Source organism: Pan paniscus, chromosome 20 (assembly GCF_029289425.2).
Source record: "Pan paniscus chromosome 20, NHGRI_mPanPan1-v2.0_pri, whole genome shotgun sequence".
NCBI lineage: Eukaryota > Metazoa > Chordata > Mammalia > Primates > Hominidae > Pan > Pan paniscus.
The window spans coordinates 51,567,273-51,582,081 of record NC_073269.2 but is presented as its reverse complement, the minus strand read 5'-3'; the positions used below and the strand labels follow the sequence as shown (position 1 = coordinate 51,582,081).

At 53.0% G+C, this 14,809-nt stretch overlaps 2 protein-coding genes across 27 annotated transcripts in view; one reads left to right on the top strand and one right to left on the bottom strand.

The window, feature by feature from the left end:
• The window catches only part of ERCC1 (ERCC excision repair 1, endonuclease non-catalytic subunit), a 71,894-nt gene extending 57,866 nt beyond the window's left edge, over positions 1–14,028 (top strand). For 7 of the 25 annotated variants that reach the window (XM_063600399.1, XM_057300526.2, XM_057300528.2 and 4 more), the window contains 8 exons: positions 56–271; positions 1,015–1,118; positions 2,207–2,306; positions 4,497–4,573; positions 6,432–6,531; positions 7,363–7,434; positions 7,653–7,721; positions 11,648–14,028. In XM_063600399.1, the coding sequence (XP_063456469.1) occupies positions 56–271; positions 1,015–1,118; positions 2,207–2,306; positions 4,497–4,573; positions 6,432–6,531; positions 7,363–7,434; positions 7,653–7,721; positions 11,648–11,698 (789 nt within the window). In that variant the 3' untranslated portion in view covers positions 11,699–14,028. Of the gene's footprint in view, positions 1–55; positions 272–1,014; positions 1,119–2,206; positions 2,307–4,496; positions 4,574–6,431; positions 6,532–7,362; positions 7,435–7,652; positions 9,419–11,647 lie in introns of those variants that run through there. The other 18 variants (XM_063600401.1, XM_063600402.1, XM_057300529.2 and 15 more) reach the window with 7 other exon arrangements.
• On the bottom strand, positions 11,587–14,776 carry POLR1G (RNA polymerase I subunit G). Of its 2 annotated transcripts, none has more exons than XM_003817526.6 (3): positions 14,643–14,776; positions 14,127–14,268; positions 11,587–13,240 (listed from the first exon to the last, which is right to left on the bottom strand). In XM_003817526.6, exons 1-3 carry the CDS (start codon positions 14,662–14,664, stop codon positions 11,872–11,874), a joined length of 1,533 nt encoding a protein of 510 aa, XP_003817574.5. In that variant the 5' UTR covers positions 14,665–14,776; the 3' UTR covers positions 11,587–11,871. The 2 variants fall into 2 exon arrangements, with proteins under 2 accessions (XP_003817574.5, XP_034801506.3); XM_034945615.3 differs by having other exon boundaries at positions 14,637–14,745.
• Between the last annotated feature and the right edge of the window lie 33 nt (positions 14,777–14,809).

Genomic DNA, 14,809 nt, shown 5'->3' with positions numbered 1-14,809 from the left:
AGATGTCCTCCACTCACCCCAACCAGTCCCCTGCAAACTCCCTTTCTCCCCACAGGCCAAGCCCTTATTCCGATCTACACAGAGCCTTCCCACTGTGGACACCTCGGCCCAGGCGGCCCCTCAGACCTACGCCGAATATGCCATCTCACAGCCTCTGGAAGGGGCTGGGGCCACGTGCCCCACAGGGTCAGAGCCCCTGGCAGGAGAGACCCCCAACCAGGCCCTGAAACCCGGGGCAAAATCCAACAGCATCATTGTGAGCCCTCGGCAGGTGAGGAGGGAGACGGAGAAGTGGGGCCTTGAGGTTTTCAGTGGGAAACGCTGTTCTAGGGATGACTCCAGTGGAAGGAGGTCTGAGTTCCAGCCACTTGGTTCTCATTCATTCATTCATTCATTCATTCGACAGCAGTGTGTGGGTTGAGAGTGCCCCAGCTCTACTTGCTGGGGCTGTGGCTGTATTGATGTAGCTCTGTTTCCTCACCCCAGGTTTGTTAATTTATTCAAAATGTACTGAATGAGGCTGGGTGTGGTGGCTCACGCCTGTAATCCCAGCACTTTGGAGAGGCTGAGGCAGGTGGATCACCTGAAGTCAGGAGTTCGAGACCAGTCTGGCCAATATGGTGACACCCCATCTCTACTAAAAACACAAAAATTTGCTGGGCGTGAGGGCAGGAAGTGTTCAGGACCACAGGACACGCAGACTGGGGCTGGGGGGAGAGGGCTGAGCTGGAGACAGACCCGGGGACCCTTTAGGAAAGGCCTGGTGCCAGTGGGCGTGGAGGGGAGGAGCCTGGATCAGAGGATCAGGGACTGTCCAGGGTTAGGAGGAGAGAGAAGCTGGAGAAGACCTGGGCACAGGTGGGAGGAGGGAGGAGGTGTGGGAAGAGGTTCGAGGAGGCAGGAGGTGTGGGAAGAGGTGGGAGGAGGGAGGAGGTGCAAGAAGAGGTGGAGGAGGGCCCTGTGGTTATCAAGGGTCATCCCTATTGATGGCTTCTGCCCTTCGTCCCTCCCCAGAGGGGCAATCCCGTACTGAAGTTCGTGCGCAATGTGCCCTGGGAATTTGGCGACGTAATTCCTGACTATGTGCTGGGCCAGAGCACCTGTGCCCTGTTCCTCAGGTGAGCTCTGCGGCACCACCCCAGACTTCAGGAAGGGCACCCCACTGGCCTGGGAGGGTCATGTCCCAGTGTTCTGGACTGTTCTATGAGAAGCCTCTGGGCATGGTCCTGCAGGTTCTGGGCCTTGGTGGGACCCTGTGTTGGAGGCAGGGGGTCTTGGCCTGGAGGTGCCCAGTGCAACAAGAGCTGGAGCCCGAACTCCTGGGTCTCAGGAAGGAGGGGCTGGGGGCCGGACTCCTGGGTCCGGGGGAGGAGGGGCTGAGGGCTGGACTCCTGGGGATCTGAGGGAGGAGGGGCTGGGGCCTAGACTCCTGGGTCTGAGGCAGGAGGGGCTGGGGGCCTGGACTCCTGGGTCTAAGGGAGGAGGGGCTGGGGGCCTGGACTCCTGGGGTCTCAGGGAGGAGGGGCTGGGGCCAGATTCCTGGGTCTAAGGGAGGAGGGGCTGGGCCCAGACTCCTGGATCTGACGGAGGAGGGACTGGGTCACTCATGTCCCAGACATCCTTGACTGGAGTTGATGAGAGGCAGGATTTCTCCCATCTCTACCCTAGTTAAACAACTTTCCCCTCCAACCTAGGGGCCCCTCTGCAGACAGGGCCAGACAGAGGAAGTGAAACCTCTGAATTCCTGTGCTCCCTGCAGGCTGTGACAGCTGCAGACTGCTGGGCAGAGCCAGTCCTAGTTCCCTGGGTCATGAAGCCCTCACCGTAGCCCTCCAAGGCCAGAGCAGATAGGCTGGCAGTGGGCCCTGCTTCCCACCGTGAGCCATGCAGTGTCCCCGTGCCCACACTCTCTAGGGCCCCTGGCACCTGTTCTCCCCTTGAAGCCCAAGTCTCTTCCCCTCTTCGTGAAGAAGCCAGGGGTCTGGTCTTCTAGGTAAGCACAGCCATGTGGCCCTGGCTGCCAATCCCTGCGGAGCATCTTCTTGGAAGAGTGACCTGGGGCAAGTGACTTACCCTCTGTGGGCCTCAGGACCCTCTGTCCCCCATGCCGTACTCTGAGCCCTTAGTATTCCAGTGAGAGGGAAAAGGGCTTTGGGGGTCTCGAAGAGACTGAGACCTCTCAACTCCCGCTCCCTGCCCCCACCAGCCTCCGCTACCACAACCTGCACCCAGACTACATCCACGGGCGGCTGCAGAGCCTGGGGAAGAACTTCGCCTTGCGGGTCCTGCTCGTCCAGGTGGATGTGGTAAGCAGGGGTCGCTCCCTAGCCAGCCTCACTGGGCTTTGAGGTTGTGCAGTGGGCTGTTGAATCCCTTCCAAGAGGAAATGCAGCTAAAACCTCAGCGAGGAACGTTTTTCACATGTGAGATGACATGGGTCACCAAGACACTATGTTGGCAAGGAGAGGGGAGGGCAAAATTGTCTATTTCCTCTTTCCCCACATCCCCTTCAATTAGTCCCAGATCCTGCCACCTAAATATCTCTTCTTTTTGTTTTTTGTTTGTTTGTTTGAGACGGAGTTTCGCTCTTGTTGCCCAGGCTGGAGTGCAATGACTTGATCTTGGCTCACTGCAGCCTTCACCTCTGGGGTTCAAGCGATTCTCCTGCCTCAGCCTTCTGAGTAGCTGGGATTATAGGCATGCACCACCACGCCCGGCTGATTTTTGTATTTTTAGTAGAGACTGGTTTTCACCATGTTGGCCAGGCTGGTCTTGAACTCCTGACCTCAGGTGATCCACCCACCTCAGCCTCCCAAAGGCTGGGATTACAGGCATGAGCCACCGTGCCTGGCCATATCTCTCTCTTTTATTTTTTTAAGACGGAGTCTCCTCTGTCGCCCAGGCTGGAGCGCAATGGCCAGATCTTGGCCCACTGCAACCTCTGCCTCCTGGGTTCAAACGATTCTCCTGCCTCAGCCTCTCGAGCAACTGGGATGACACCATGCCTGGCTAATTTTTATTGATTGATTGATTGATTGATTGTTTTGAGACAGAGTCTCGCTCTTTCGCCCAGACTGGAGTGTAGTGGTGCAATCTTGGCTCACTGCAACCTCCACCTCCTGGATTCAGGTGATTCTCCTGACTCAGCCTCCTGAATAGCTGGGATTACAGGTGCGTACCACCATGACCGGCTAATTTTTTGTATTTTTAGTAGAGATGGGGTTTCACCATGTTGGTCAGGCTGGTCTTGAACTTCTGATCTCAGGTGATCCTAAAGTGTTGGGATTACAAGCGTGAGCCACCCCCACCAGGTGATTTTTTTTTTTTAATTTTTAGAGACAGGGTCTTGCTATGTTACCCAGTCTGGTCTTGAACTCCTGGCCTCAAGCATTCCTCTTCCATTGGGTTGGGTGCAGTGGCTCATGCCTGTAATCCTAGCTCTTTGAGAGGCTGAGGCAGGAGGATCACTTGAGGCCAAGAGTTCGAGACTAGTCTGGGCAACATAGTGAAGACCCCCATCTCTACAAAATACAAAAAATATGGTGGTGTGCACCTATAGTCCCAGCTACTCAGGAGGCTGAGGCAGGAGAATTGCTTGAACCCGGGAGGTGGAGGTTGCAATGAGCCAAGATCATGTCACTGCACTCCAGCCTGGGCAACAGAGCGAGACTCCGTCTGAAAAAAATTAAAAAGATCATAAAACTCACATGGCTCCTAAGCACCCTAGGAGAAAGTTCTGCTCCCTTCCATGACCTATGGGGCCCTGTGTGACCTCCAACCTCTACCCAGTTCTCCAGGCCCGTCTCTAAGATTCCATGCTCCTCATGGAATTTCACATCCTCTCTCCCGTAGGGAGCGAATTATAATTCCTCAAGCCCTCTTTCCCCTCCCATCCTTTGCCCATGCTGTTCTTTATGTCTGGAATTCCCTTTTCTGGTCTCCTTTTCATCCTTTCCTCCTCCTCATCCTCCTTTGGGTCTCAACTCTAATGTCCCCTCCTCCAAGAAGCCCTCCCTGATCCCCCAGGCAGGCTCAGTCCCTCCTCTGGCTCCCACATCGCACCCTGGCCACTCCAGATCATCAGTGTCTGGGGACAGGTCTGTCCTGCTCATCAGACTGTGAGCCCTGGGAGGGCAGAGTCAGGGCTGTCTCAGCCACTGCTGGGTCCTAGCACTGCTTAGCACGGGCCAGGCACCCAGTAGGAGCTTAGAGAGTGACAATTGGGTGAGAGGCTCTTGGCATCCTGAGCTACTGTGTTTTCAGGCTTTAATTCTTTTTTTGTTCTTCTTTTTTTTTTGAGACAGAGTCTCACCCTGTCGCCCAGGTTGGAGTGCAGTGGCGCGATCTTGGCTCACTGCAACGTCTGCCTCCCGGGTTCAAGCAGTTCTCCCGCCTCAGCTTCCCTAGTAGCTGGGATTACAGGCACCTGCCACCACGCCTGGCTAATTTTTGTAATTCCTGGCTTCTAGGTTTCTAATTCTGATTTTCTCCTCCAGAAAGATCCCCAGCAGGCCCTCAAGGAGCTGGCTAAGATGTGTATCCTGGCCGACTGCACATTGATCCTCGCCTGGAGGTAAGATGAGGGCTTCCCTGCCTCATTCAGGCTCTACCTGGGATTGGTCCCTGCTCCCCCATCCCACCCTGCCCAGCCCTTCCCTTCTCCTTCCTGTGTGGGCCTGGTGCAGGCACTGCCTCTCTCTGGCCTTCAGTTTCCTCATCTGTAAAACAAGGTCTTAATTTTTTTTTTTTTTTTTTTTTTGATACAGAGCCTCACTCTGTCCCCTAGGCTGAAGTGCAGTGGCACGATCTCGGCTCTGCCTTGGGGGTTCAAGCAATTCTGCCTCAGCCTCCCAAGTAGCTGGGATTACAGGTGTGCACCACCATGCCCAGCTAATTTTTTTGTATTTTTAGTAGGGACGGGGTTTTGCCATGTTGGCCACGCTGGTCTTGAAATCCTGACCTCAGGTGATCCTCCCGCCTTACCCTCCCAAAGTGCTGGGATTACAGGCGTGAGCCACTGTGCCCGGTTGGAAGCTGAACATTTCATGAGGTTGGCTTCTTGCTGCAGCGGGAAAATAAGCAGTGTTTCTGGTTTTCCTCCTGTCAAACCCAGTACAAACACTTTGTGTGCTGACTTCCCTTCCAAAATAGCTAACATTTCTTCAGCAGTGCCAGGCGTGGCTTTTGGCACTTACAGAGCATTCCAGAGTATTCTCTGATCTTCAAAGTCATACCATCCTCCCCACTTTATTATTATTTTTTTGAGACAGGGTCTTGCTCTTTTGCTGAGGCTGGAGTGCAGTGGGGCTATCACAGGTTACTGAAGCCTCAACTTGACAGACTCAGGCAGTCCTCCTGCCTCAGCCTCCCGAGCAGCTGAGACTAAAGGCACGCGCCACCACACCTGGCTAATTTTTAATTTTTTGTGGAGACAACACCTTGCTATGTTGTCCCGGCTGGTCTTGAACTCCTGAGCTCAAGTGATCCTCCTGCCTCAGCCTCCCAAAGTGCTGGGATTACAAGCATGAGCCACTATGCCTGACCACCCCACTTTACAGTGAGGAAACAGGCCCAGAGAGCAAACCACTGGCCCAGGGTTACCCAGGCAGAAGTGGGGTTGGGCTCCCAAGAGCTGGCCTGTAGCCAGAAAAGATATCAAGATGCGCCCAGCAGTGGTTACTACCAGGTTGTATTTGGCGGGGGGATGGGCTGGAATTTTGATTTTTAGCAACCACAATTTTTTTTTTTTTTTTTGAGACGGAGTCTGGCTCTGTCGCCCAGGCTGGAGTGCAGTGGCGCGATCTCGGCTCATTGCAAACTCCACCTCCCGGGTTCACGCCATTCTCATGCCTCAGCCTCCTGAAAAGCTGGGACTACAGGCGCCCGCTACCACGCCCGGCTAATTTTTTGTATTTTTAGTAGAGATGGGGTTTCACCATGTTAGTCGGGATGGTCTCGATCTCCTGACCTGGTGATCTGCTCACCTCGGCCTCCCAAAGTGCTGGGATTATAGGCATGAGCCACCGCGCCCGGCCTTTTTTTTTTTTTTTTTTTCTGAAATGGAGTTTCACTCTTGTTGCCCAAGCGGGAGTGCAATGGCGTGATCTTGGCTCACTGCAACCTCCGCCTCCCGGGTTCAGGCGATTCTCCTGCCTCAGCCTCCTGAGTAGCTGGGACTACAGGCACACACCACCAAGCCCAGCTACTTTTTTGTATTTTTAGTAGAAACGAGGTTTCACCATGTTGGCCAGGCTGGTCTCGAACTCCTGACCTCAGATGATCTGCCTGCCTCATCATCCCAAAGTGCTGGGATTACAGGCGTGAGCCACCGCGCCCGGCCTAGTATTGGCAATTCTTACGACTGACCATAATGAAGCAAATCTATAATCTGATACCTCACCTCCCGGCTGCCCTGTATCCTGTTATCCCAGCCCCGAGGAAGCTGGGCGGTACCTGGAGACCTACAAGGCCTATGAGCAGAAACCAGCGGACCTCCTGATGGAGAAGCTAGAGCAGGACTTCGTCTCCCGGGTGAGGCCACCTCACCTCCCATCCCTGCCTGGGCCTCCCCGCAGCTCCTGGGTGGTTGAGCTTCAGTTCCAATCTTAAGGCACTGTCCATTCATCCCTGGGCCTCGTCTTTCCTGGCCCATCCCACCGAAACTGCAGCTAGAGGGGTTTTCCTGAGCACAAATCTGCTGCTACCCTCCCTAGCTCAAAACCCTCCCATGGCTCCCCAGTACCCCAAGAGAAAGCCCAGACTTCTCACCAGGCTCAACAAGGGCCCGTCAGGCTCAGAAGCCCTGTGGCCCCCACTTCACACTTCACTTCTCCCAGGCCTAGCTCGCTTCTCCAAGCACTTGCCCCTTCTGTTCCCTCTGCCCAATTACCTGCCTAATTCCTTTTTTTTTTTTTTTTTTTGAGATGGAGTCTCACTCTCTTGCCCAGGCTGGAGTGCAATGACATGATCTCGGCTCACTGCAACCTCTGCCTCCCAGGTTCAAGTGATTCTCCTGCCTGAGCCTCCTGAGTAGCTGGGACTACAGGTGCCCACAACCATGCCTGTCTAATTTTTGTATTTTTTAGTAAAGATGGGGTTTCAGTGTGTTGGCCAGGCTGGTCTTGAACTCCTGGCCTCAGGTGATCCTCCCGCCTCGGCCTCGAAAGTGCTGGGATTATTAGGCATGAGCCACCACGCCCAGCCTGAGATGACTTTTTAATCAGTTGGGAAAAAAAGTGTTTATTGAGTGCTTCCTGCACGCCAGGCAGTCTGGGGACACAGCTGTGACCCAGCCCCGCCCTCCTAGGCTCAGTCTTGCTGGCCTTTCTTCTTCTGACACACTCCTGCCTCCACCCTTTCCAGGTGACTGAATGTCTGACCACCGTGAAGTCAGTCAACAAAACGGACAGTCAGACCCTCCTGACCACATTTGGAGTAAGGAATGGCTCCCCTGCCCCATAGGCATTTCTGTCCCCTTGCCTTTTTTAGAAGGCCTGTCACCCATTTCCTTCCATCTCCCTGCCCACCCCTTGGCCCGTCCTGCCTTCCCACAGGCCCTCATCTCCCCTGGGGAATATCTGAGGCCCCTCCTCAGCTGGGACAGGGGAGGCTTTTGTGCTCAACTGCCCTGACCCCTCACTTTCACCTTTCAGTCTCTGGAACAGCTCATCGCCGCATCAAGAGAAGATCTGGCCTTATGCCCAGGCCTGGGCCCTCAGAAGGTAAGAGCTCTGGGAAAGAACCCAAGGAGCTGGGGGAAGGAGAGAGCCCCAAATAAACACAACCTGAGACCCCAAAGTTTTAAGGTGAAAAAAGAACCAAAGACCAGACACAGTGGCTTCCACCTGTAATCCCAACATTTTGGGAGGCCAAGGCGGGAGGACTGCTTGAGGCCAGAAGTTGGAGACCAGCCTGGGCAAGTGGACACCTCACTTTTACTAAAAATAAAAAAAACTAGCTGGGCATGGTGGTGTGAGCTTGCTACGTGCCTGTAGTCTCAGCTACTGGGGAGACTGAGGTGGGAGGATCGCTTGAGCCCAGGAGGTTGAGGCTGCAGTGAGCTATAAGCGTGTTACTACGCTCCAGCCTGGGTGACAGAGCGATCCTGTCTCAAAGCAGAAGCAATCCAATGAGGAAGAATGAAACTAGATAGCTATCTCTCGCCATATACAAAAATCAAATTAAAATGGATTACAGACTTAAATCTAAGACCTCAATGCATGAAACGTCTACAAGAAAACATTGAGAAGCTCTCCAGGACATTGAACTGGGCAGAGATTTCTTGAGTAATGCCCTATAAGCATAGGAAACTAAAGCAAAATGGACAAATGGGATCACATCAAATTAAAAAGCTTCTAAGCCAGGTGCGGTGGCTTGGGCCTGTAATCCCAGCACTTTGGGAGGCTGAGGCAGCTGGATCACCTGAGGTCAGGAGTTTGGGACCAGCCTGGCCAACATGGAGACACTCCATCTTTACTAAAAATACAAAAAAGTAGCCAGGTATGGTGGCACATGCCTGTAATCCCAGCTACTCGGAAGGCTGAGGCAGGACAATCGTTTGAACCCGGGAGGTGGAGGTTGCAGTGAGCCAAGATAGCGCCATTGCACTCCAGCCTGGACAATAAGAGTGAAACTCTATCTCAAAAATTAAAAAAAAAAAAAAGAATAAAAGGCTTCTGCACAGCAAACATTCCACAAAGTGAAGAGACAACACACAGGATGGGAGAAAATATCTGCAAACTAACCATCTGACAAGGAATCAATAATCAGAAGATAAGAGTTCTAACAACTCTATAGGATAAAATATAATAATCCAATCAAAAAGTGGGCAAAATATTTGAATTAACATTTCTCAAAAGACATACAAATGGCAAGCAGGCATATGAAAAGGTGCTCAGCATCACTGATCATCAGAAAAATGCAAATCAAAACTACAGTGAGGCTGGGTGCAGTGGCTCATGCCTGTAATCCCAGCACTTTGGGAGGCCGAGGCGGGCGGATCACTTGAGGCCAGGAGTTCAAGATCAGCCTGGCCAACATGGCGAAACCCCATCTCTACTAAAAATATAAAAATTAGTTGGGTGTGGTGGCGCATGCTTGTAATCCCAGCTACTTGAGTGGCTGAGGCAGGAGAATCTCTTGAACCCGGGAGACGGAGGTTGCAGTGAGCTGAAATCACACCACTGCCCTCCAGCCTGGGCAACAAAAGCAAAACTCCATCTCAAAAAAAAAACAAAAATAGGCCGGGCATGGTGGCTCACGCCTGTAATCCCAACACTTTGGGAGGCCGAGGCGGGTGGATCGTGAGGTCAGGAGATTGAGACCATCATGGCTAACATGGTGAAACCCCGTCTCTACTAAAAATACAAAAAAAAATTAGCTGGGTGTGGTGGTGGGCACCTGTAGTCCCAGCTACTCAGGAGGCTGAGGCAGGAGAATGGCATGAACCTGGGAGGCAGAGCTTGCAGTGAGCCGAGATCATACCAGTGCACTCCAGCCTGGGTGACAGAGTGAGACTCCATCTCAAAAAAGAAAACCAAAAACCAAAAATAAACTATAATGAGATACCATCTCAGCTCCATTAAAATGGCTTATTATTATTATTATTTTTTTGAGATGGAGTCTCGCTCTGTTGCCCAGGCTGGAGTGCAATGGCATGATCTCAGCTCACTGCAACCTCCGTCTCCTGGATCCAAGCGATTCTCCTGCCTCAGCCTCCTGAGTAGATGGGATTACAGGCACTCGCTACCATGCCCAGCTAGTTTTTGTATTTTTAGTAGAGATGGGGTTTCCCCAGGTTGGTCAGGCTGGTCTCGAACTCCTGACCTCTGGTGATCCACCCACCTCGACCTCCCAAAGTGCCGGGATTACAGGTGTGAGCCATGGTGCCTGGCCTTAAAATGGCTTTTATCCAAAGGACAGGCAATAACAAATGGTGGCGAGGATGTGAAGAAACGGGAACCCTCGTATACTTTTGGTGGGAATGTAAATCAGTACAACCACTATGGAAAACAGTTTGGAGGCTCCTCTAAAAACTGAAAGTTGAGGTTCCACATGATCCAGCAATCCCACTGCTGGGTATATCCCCAAAGAAAGGAAATCAGTGTATGGAACAGGTATCTGCACTCCTGTTTGTTGCAGCACAGTTCACATTGCCAAGATTTAGAACCAACCTGTGTCCATCAGCAGATGACCAGGCAAAGAAAATGTGGTACTTATACACAATGGATACTCTTCAGCCATAAAAAAGAATGAGATCCTGGCTGGGCGCGGTGGCTCACACCTCTAATCCCAGCACTTTGGGAGGCCGAGGCGGGCAGATCACTTGAGGCCAGAAGTTCAAGACCAGCCTGGCCAACATGGTGAAACCTTGTCTCTACTAAAAATGAAAAAATGAGCTGGGTGTGGTGGCGCGTGCCTGTAATCACAACTACTTGGGAGGCTGAGGCAGGAGAATCGCTTGAATCCGGGAGGTGGAGGTTGCAGTGAGCCGAGATTGTGCCACTGCACTCCAGCCTGGGCGACAGAGCGAGACCCTTTTCCAAAAAAAAAACAAACAAAAAAACAAAACATGAGATCCTGTCAATTACAACATAATGAACTGGGGATTATTATGTTAAGTGAAATAAGCCAGGCACAGAAAGACAAACATCGCATGTTCTTACTTATTTGTGTATCTAAAAATCAAAACAATTGAACTCATGGAGATAGAGTGGATGGATAGTTCCTGGAGGCTGGGGAGGGTAGTTAGGGGCTGGCAGGGAGATGGGGAAGGTTAATGGGTACCCCCCCCCCCCACACACACACAAAAAGAGAAAGAATGAATAAGACATACTATTTGATAACACAACCAGGTGACTATAGTCAATAATAATGGTACATTTTAAAATAACTTGGCCGGGTGCGGTGGCTCACACCTGTTATCCTAGCACTTTGGGAGGTCAAGGCAGGTGGATCACGAGGTCAGGAGTTCGAGACCAGCCTGGCCAATATGGTGAAACCCCCGTCTCTACTAAAAATACAAAAATTAGCCGGGTATGGTGGTGGGCACCTTTAGGCCCAGCTACTCGGGAGGCTGAGGCAGGAGAATCGTTGGAACCCAGGAGGCGGAGGTTCCAGTGAGCCAAGATCACACCACTGCACTCCAGCCTGGGTGACACCAGGAGACTGTCTCAAAAAAATAATAATAACTTAGCCAGGCGCAGTGGCTCACACCTATAATCCCAGCACTGGGAGGCTGAGGCAGGCGGATCAGGAGGTCAGGAGATCGAGACCATCCTGGCTAACGTGGTGAAACCCCATCTCTACTAAAAAAAAATACAAAAAATTAGCTGGGCAGGGGCCTGTAGTCCCAGCTACTCAGGAGGCTGAGGCAGGAGAATGGCGTGAACCCGGGAGGCGGAGCTTGCAGTAAACCGAGATTGTGCCACTGCACACCAACCTGGGCGACAGAGCAAGACTCCATCTCAAAAAAAAAAAAATAATAATAATAATAACTTAAAAAGATTGTAACTGGATTGTTTGTAACTCAATGGATAAATGCTTGAGGGTATAGGGGAAAATAAAGAACCAAAACCCCACTCTAGATTTACCCAGGAAACAGCTCCTTTAATGACTGGTTCCTCATTTTTTTCTCCCTCCCATCCAGGCCCGGAGGCTGTTTGATGTCCTGCACGAGCCCTTCTTGAAAGTACCCTGATGACCCCAGCTGCCAAGGAAACCCCCAGTGTAATAATAAAGCGTCCTCCCAGGCCAGGCTCCTGCTGGCTGCGCTGGTGCAGTCTCTGGGGAGGGATTCTGGGGGTGTCACCTTCTGGTGGCCCAGGTGGGCACCTTCAGCTTTCTTTAGTTCCTCAGTTTCCCGGGGGCAGACTACACAGGCTGCTGCTGCTGCTTCTTCCGCTTCTTGTCCCGGCCTGTGGGAGCCTCCTCCCCAGACTCTGAATTCAGTGGCGGCCCTGGCATCTCCTCTTGGGGCACTGTCTCTGGCATCCGGCTTTCCTGACTCTGCTTCTTCCTCTTCTTGGTGGATCCCGGAGTTGCCCTGGCTTCAGGCTGTCCCTCCCCTGGCAGTTCAGGCTCTAGTGGCTGAATCGGCTCAGTCACTGTGTGACCTCTCTCTTTCTTCTTCTTCTTCTTCTTGGTGGATGTGGGAGCTGCCTGAGGCTCAAGGTCATCCGGCAGCTCAGGCCCCACCACCTCTGTCTCTGGCTCCACTGTGGCATTTTGTTGTTTTTCTTTCTTCGTCTTCTTTTTGGGAGCTGCCAGAGCTGCCTGGGCCTGAGGCTCCGCTCCTTCTGGCTGTTGAGGCGCCATGGTCCCCCCTGGGGACTCCAGAGGCTTCATCTCCGGCTCCACTGGCTCCATCGCCTCCGTCCCTGGCTCCATCATTGCCATCTGTCCCTTTTCTTTTTTCCTCTTCTTCGTAGGGGGCAGAGGGATGGCTTCCTCCAGTGGCTCCACCTTCACCTGTGGCTGAGACTCAACTGTCACCCCCTCCTCTGGCTCCATCCCTTCCGTCCCCTTTTGCCTCTTTCTCTTTTTGGTCGGGGACAGGACTGTGTCTTCTAGAGGCTCAGTGTTAATCTGTTCCTGCTTCACTGTCTTGTCTTCTGGCTCGAAGGTTTCTGTCCCTTTGGGCTTCTTCCTCTTCTTGGTGGTGGACGGGAACAGCACTCCCAGAGGCTCCAGTGTCTCCACTGTGGGCTCTGTCCCCACAGGCCCTGCCGCCTCTGGTTCTTGCAGCTGCTGATTTTTTTTCTTCTTCTTCTTCCGCACATCCATTTCTGGGGACCCCAAAGCCATGTCCACCTCCAGGGCCCCGTGCCCATTCACTGCCTCCTGAGTGACTGGGGCCTCTGTCACCTGCATCTCTTTTTTCTTCTTCCCTGAGGTGAGCAGGTTGGGGGCCAAGGCTGACCTAGGCCCTGTGACTGGTGGGTTGCCCCCAAAGGCACAGAACCGAGGCCTCAGGCCAGGAGGGATCTGTGGTGGGGGACTTGCTGGGATGGGCTGCAGAGGGCTCCCTGACAGGGATTGCTGGGGACCCTCAAGGATCCTTAGGGTGCCCTGGGGGGCTGAGGCACAGGTGAGTCCACCTCCTGCCTCCGTTGAGGGGGCCAGCAGGGTCGCTTCTCCAGCCTGGGGACAGCTGCTGAGGACTCGATAGCGGTGCCGCTTGCCTGCCAACTTGCCCTTGACGATCTGGGAGCCAGAGAGAGGCACATGCCGCCCATTGAAGCTACAGAGAGAAACAGGGAGGGCAGAGGCTTAAGTGGAACAGGAGAGGGAAGGTTTTTTTTTTTTTTTTTTTTTTTTGAGAGAGTCTTGCTCTGTTGCCTAGGCTGGAGTGCAGTGGCATGATCTCGGCTCACTGCAATGTCCACCTCCTGGGTTCAAGCGATTCTCCTGCCTCAGCCTCTCAAGTAGCTGGGATTACAGGCACCTGCCACCACGCCCAGCCAATTTTTGTATTTTTAGTAGAGACAATTTCACCATGTTGGCCAGGCTGGTCTTGAACTCCTGACCTCAAGTGATCTGCCCGCCTCGGCCTCCCAAAGTGATGGCACAAGCCACTGCGCCTGGCTGGCCTCTGGTTTTTAATAAAACATGACTAGAGTGACTCCATCTTAAAGTGAGTAGCTAGGCACTTACAAGGTTCATGCTTATGGCCTGAAAATAACCACATCCCAGGCTGACCACCAATTATAATTACAGAATATTTATGGCCATACAGGACATGTTCCACCAAGCCTGCAGAATGTCCAAATGTCCTAAGAATGCAGCCCCCAATTACTTAAATATAACATAAATGAGCAAGCTTAGGTTGCAGGATTAATGGTCGTGGATAACACCAATAGCCCCTACCTTTAGTGAGCTTATCTGCACACTCCAAGTTTAACTATAGTTCCTTATAGTTTCTTATAAGTAGAAATACTAACAAAGGGCTGTGGGTTTCTCCCCCTGCTTTCTGAGGACACTCTACTCTGTAAAGGAGTAGTTTCCAATAAACTTGTTTCTTTCACTGTGCTCTGTGACTCACCTCTAATTCTTTCCTGTGACAAATTCAAGAACCCGCTCTTGGGGTCTGGACCGGGACCCTCTTTTCCGTCAACAAGACCACTCACCATTCTGGGGCAAAGTCTGCAGGGGCCTGAATAAGCCACAGCTCCGTATCTGGACCCGTCAGCGCCTCCAAGGAGAAACGAGGGGACTCTGAGGCTGGGGGCTTCGCGGTAAAGTTGGGGGGACAAGAGAACCGAGCAGCATCTGCAGCAGAAGGGGAAATGGGGTGACTGACACCTCCTTGCCGGTCCAATCTTGCAGGGCGCGCCTATCGGTCCATTGGTCTTAACCTCGTGAGCACTCCAGTCCCCTCAACCTGGTTTCTCCTTTCTGCCCACCTGTTCCCCAGGGGCGACCTCAATTTCACCGATCCAACCCCTGGGGGCGCCTTGCTCTCCACGGGTAGCCCCCCACAAGATAACCCTCTCTCCGTTCGAATTCCCGTTCGCCCACTGGGAATGCACGCTCTTCGCAAGTCCTGCTTCCAGGTACGCCTCCTTTTCCGCCCAAACCCTCTCGGGCGCCCCTTTCTCCTTCCACCAACGCACCCTCCGCACCCCGTCAACCCGCACCCTCACCGCCGGCCTGGGGCTCCTCCATCCTGGGACCCACACCACAGGCAACCCTGTAGCCCGGGCTGCTCGCACCAGGTTGCAGACCACGTGGATCCAAAGGGGTAGGGCATCATCCGGGAGCGCCCAACTGGTGCGGGAGCGCGGGGGTAGGCATTGCTTGACTCCCGATC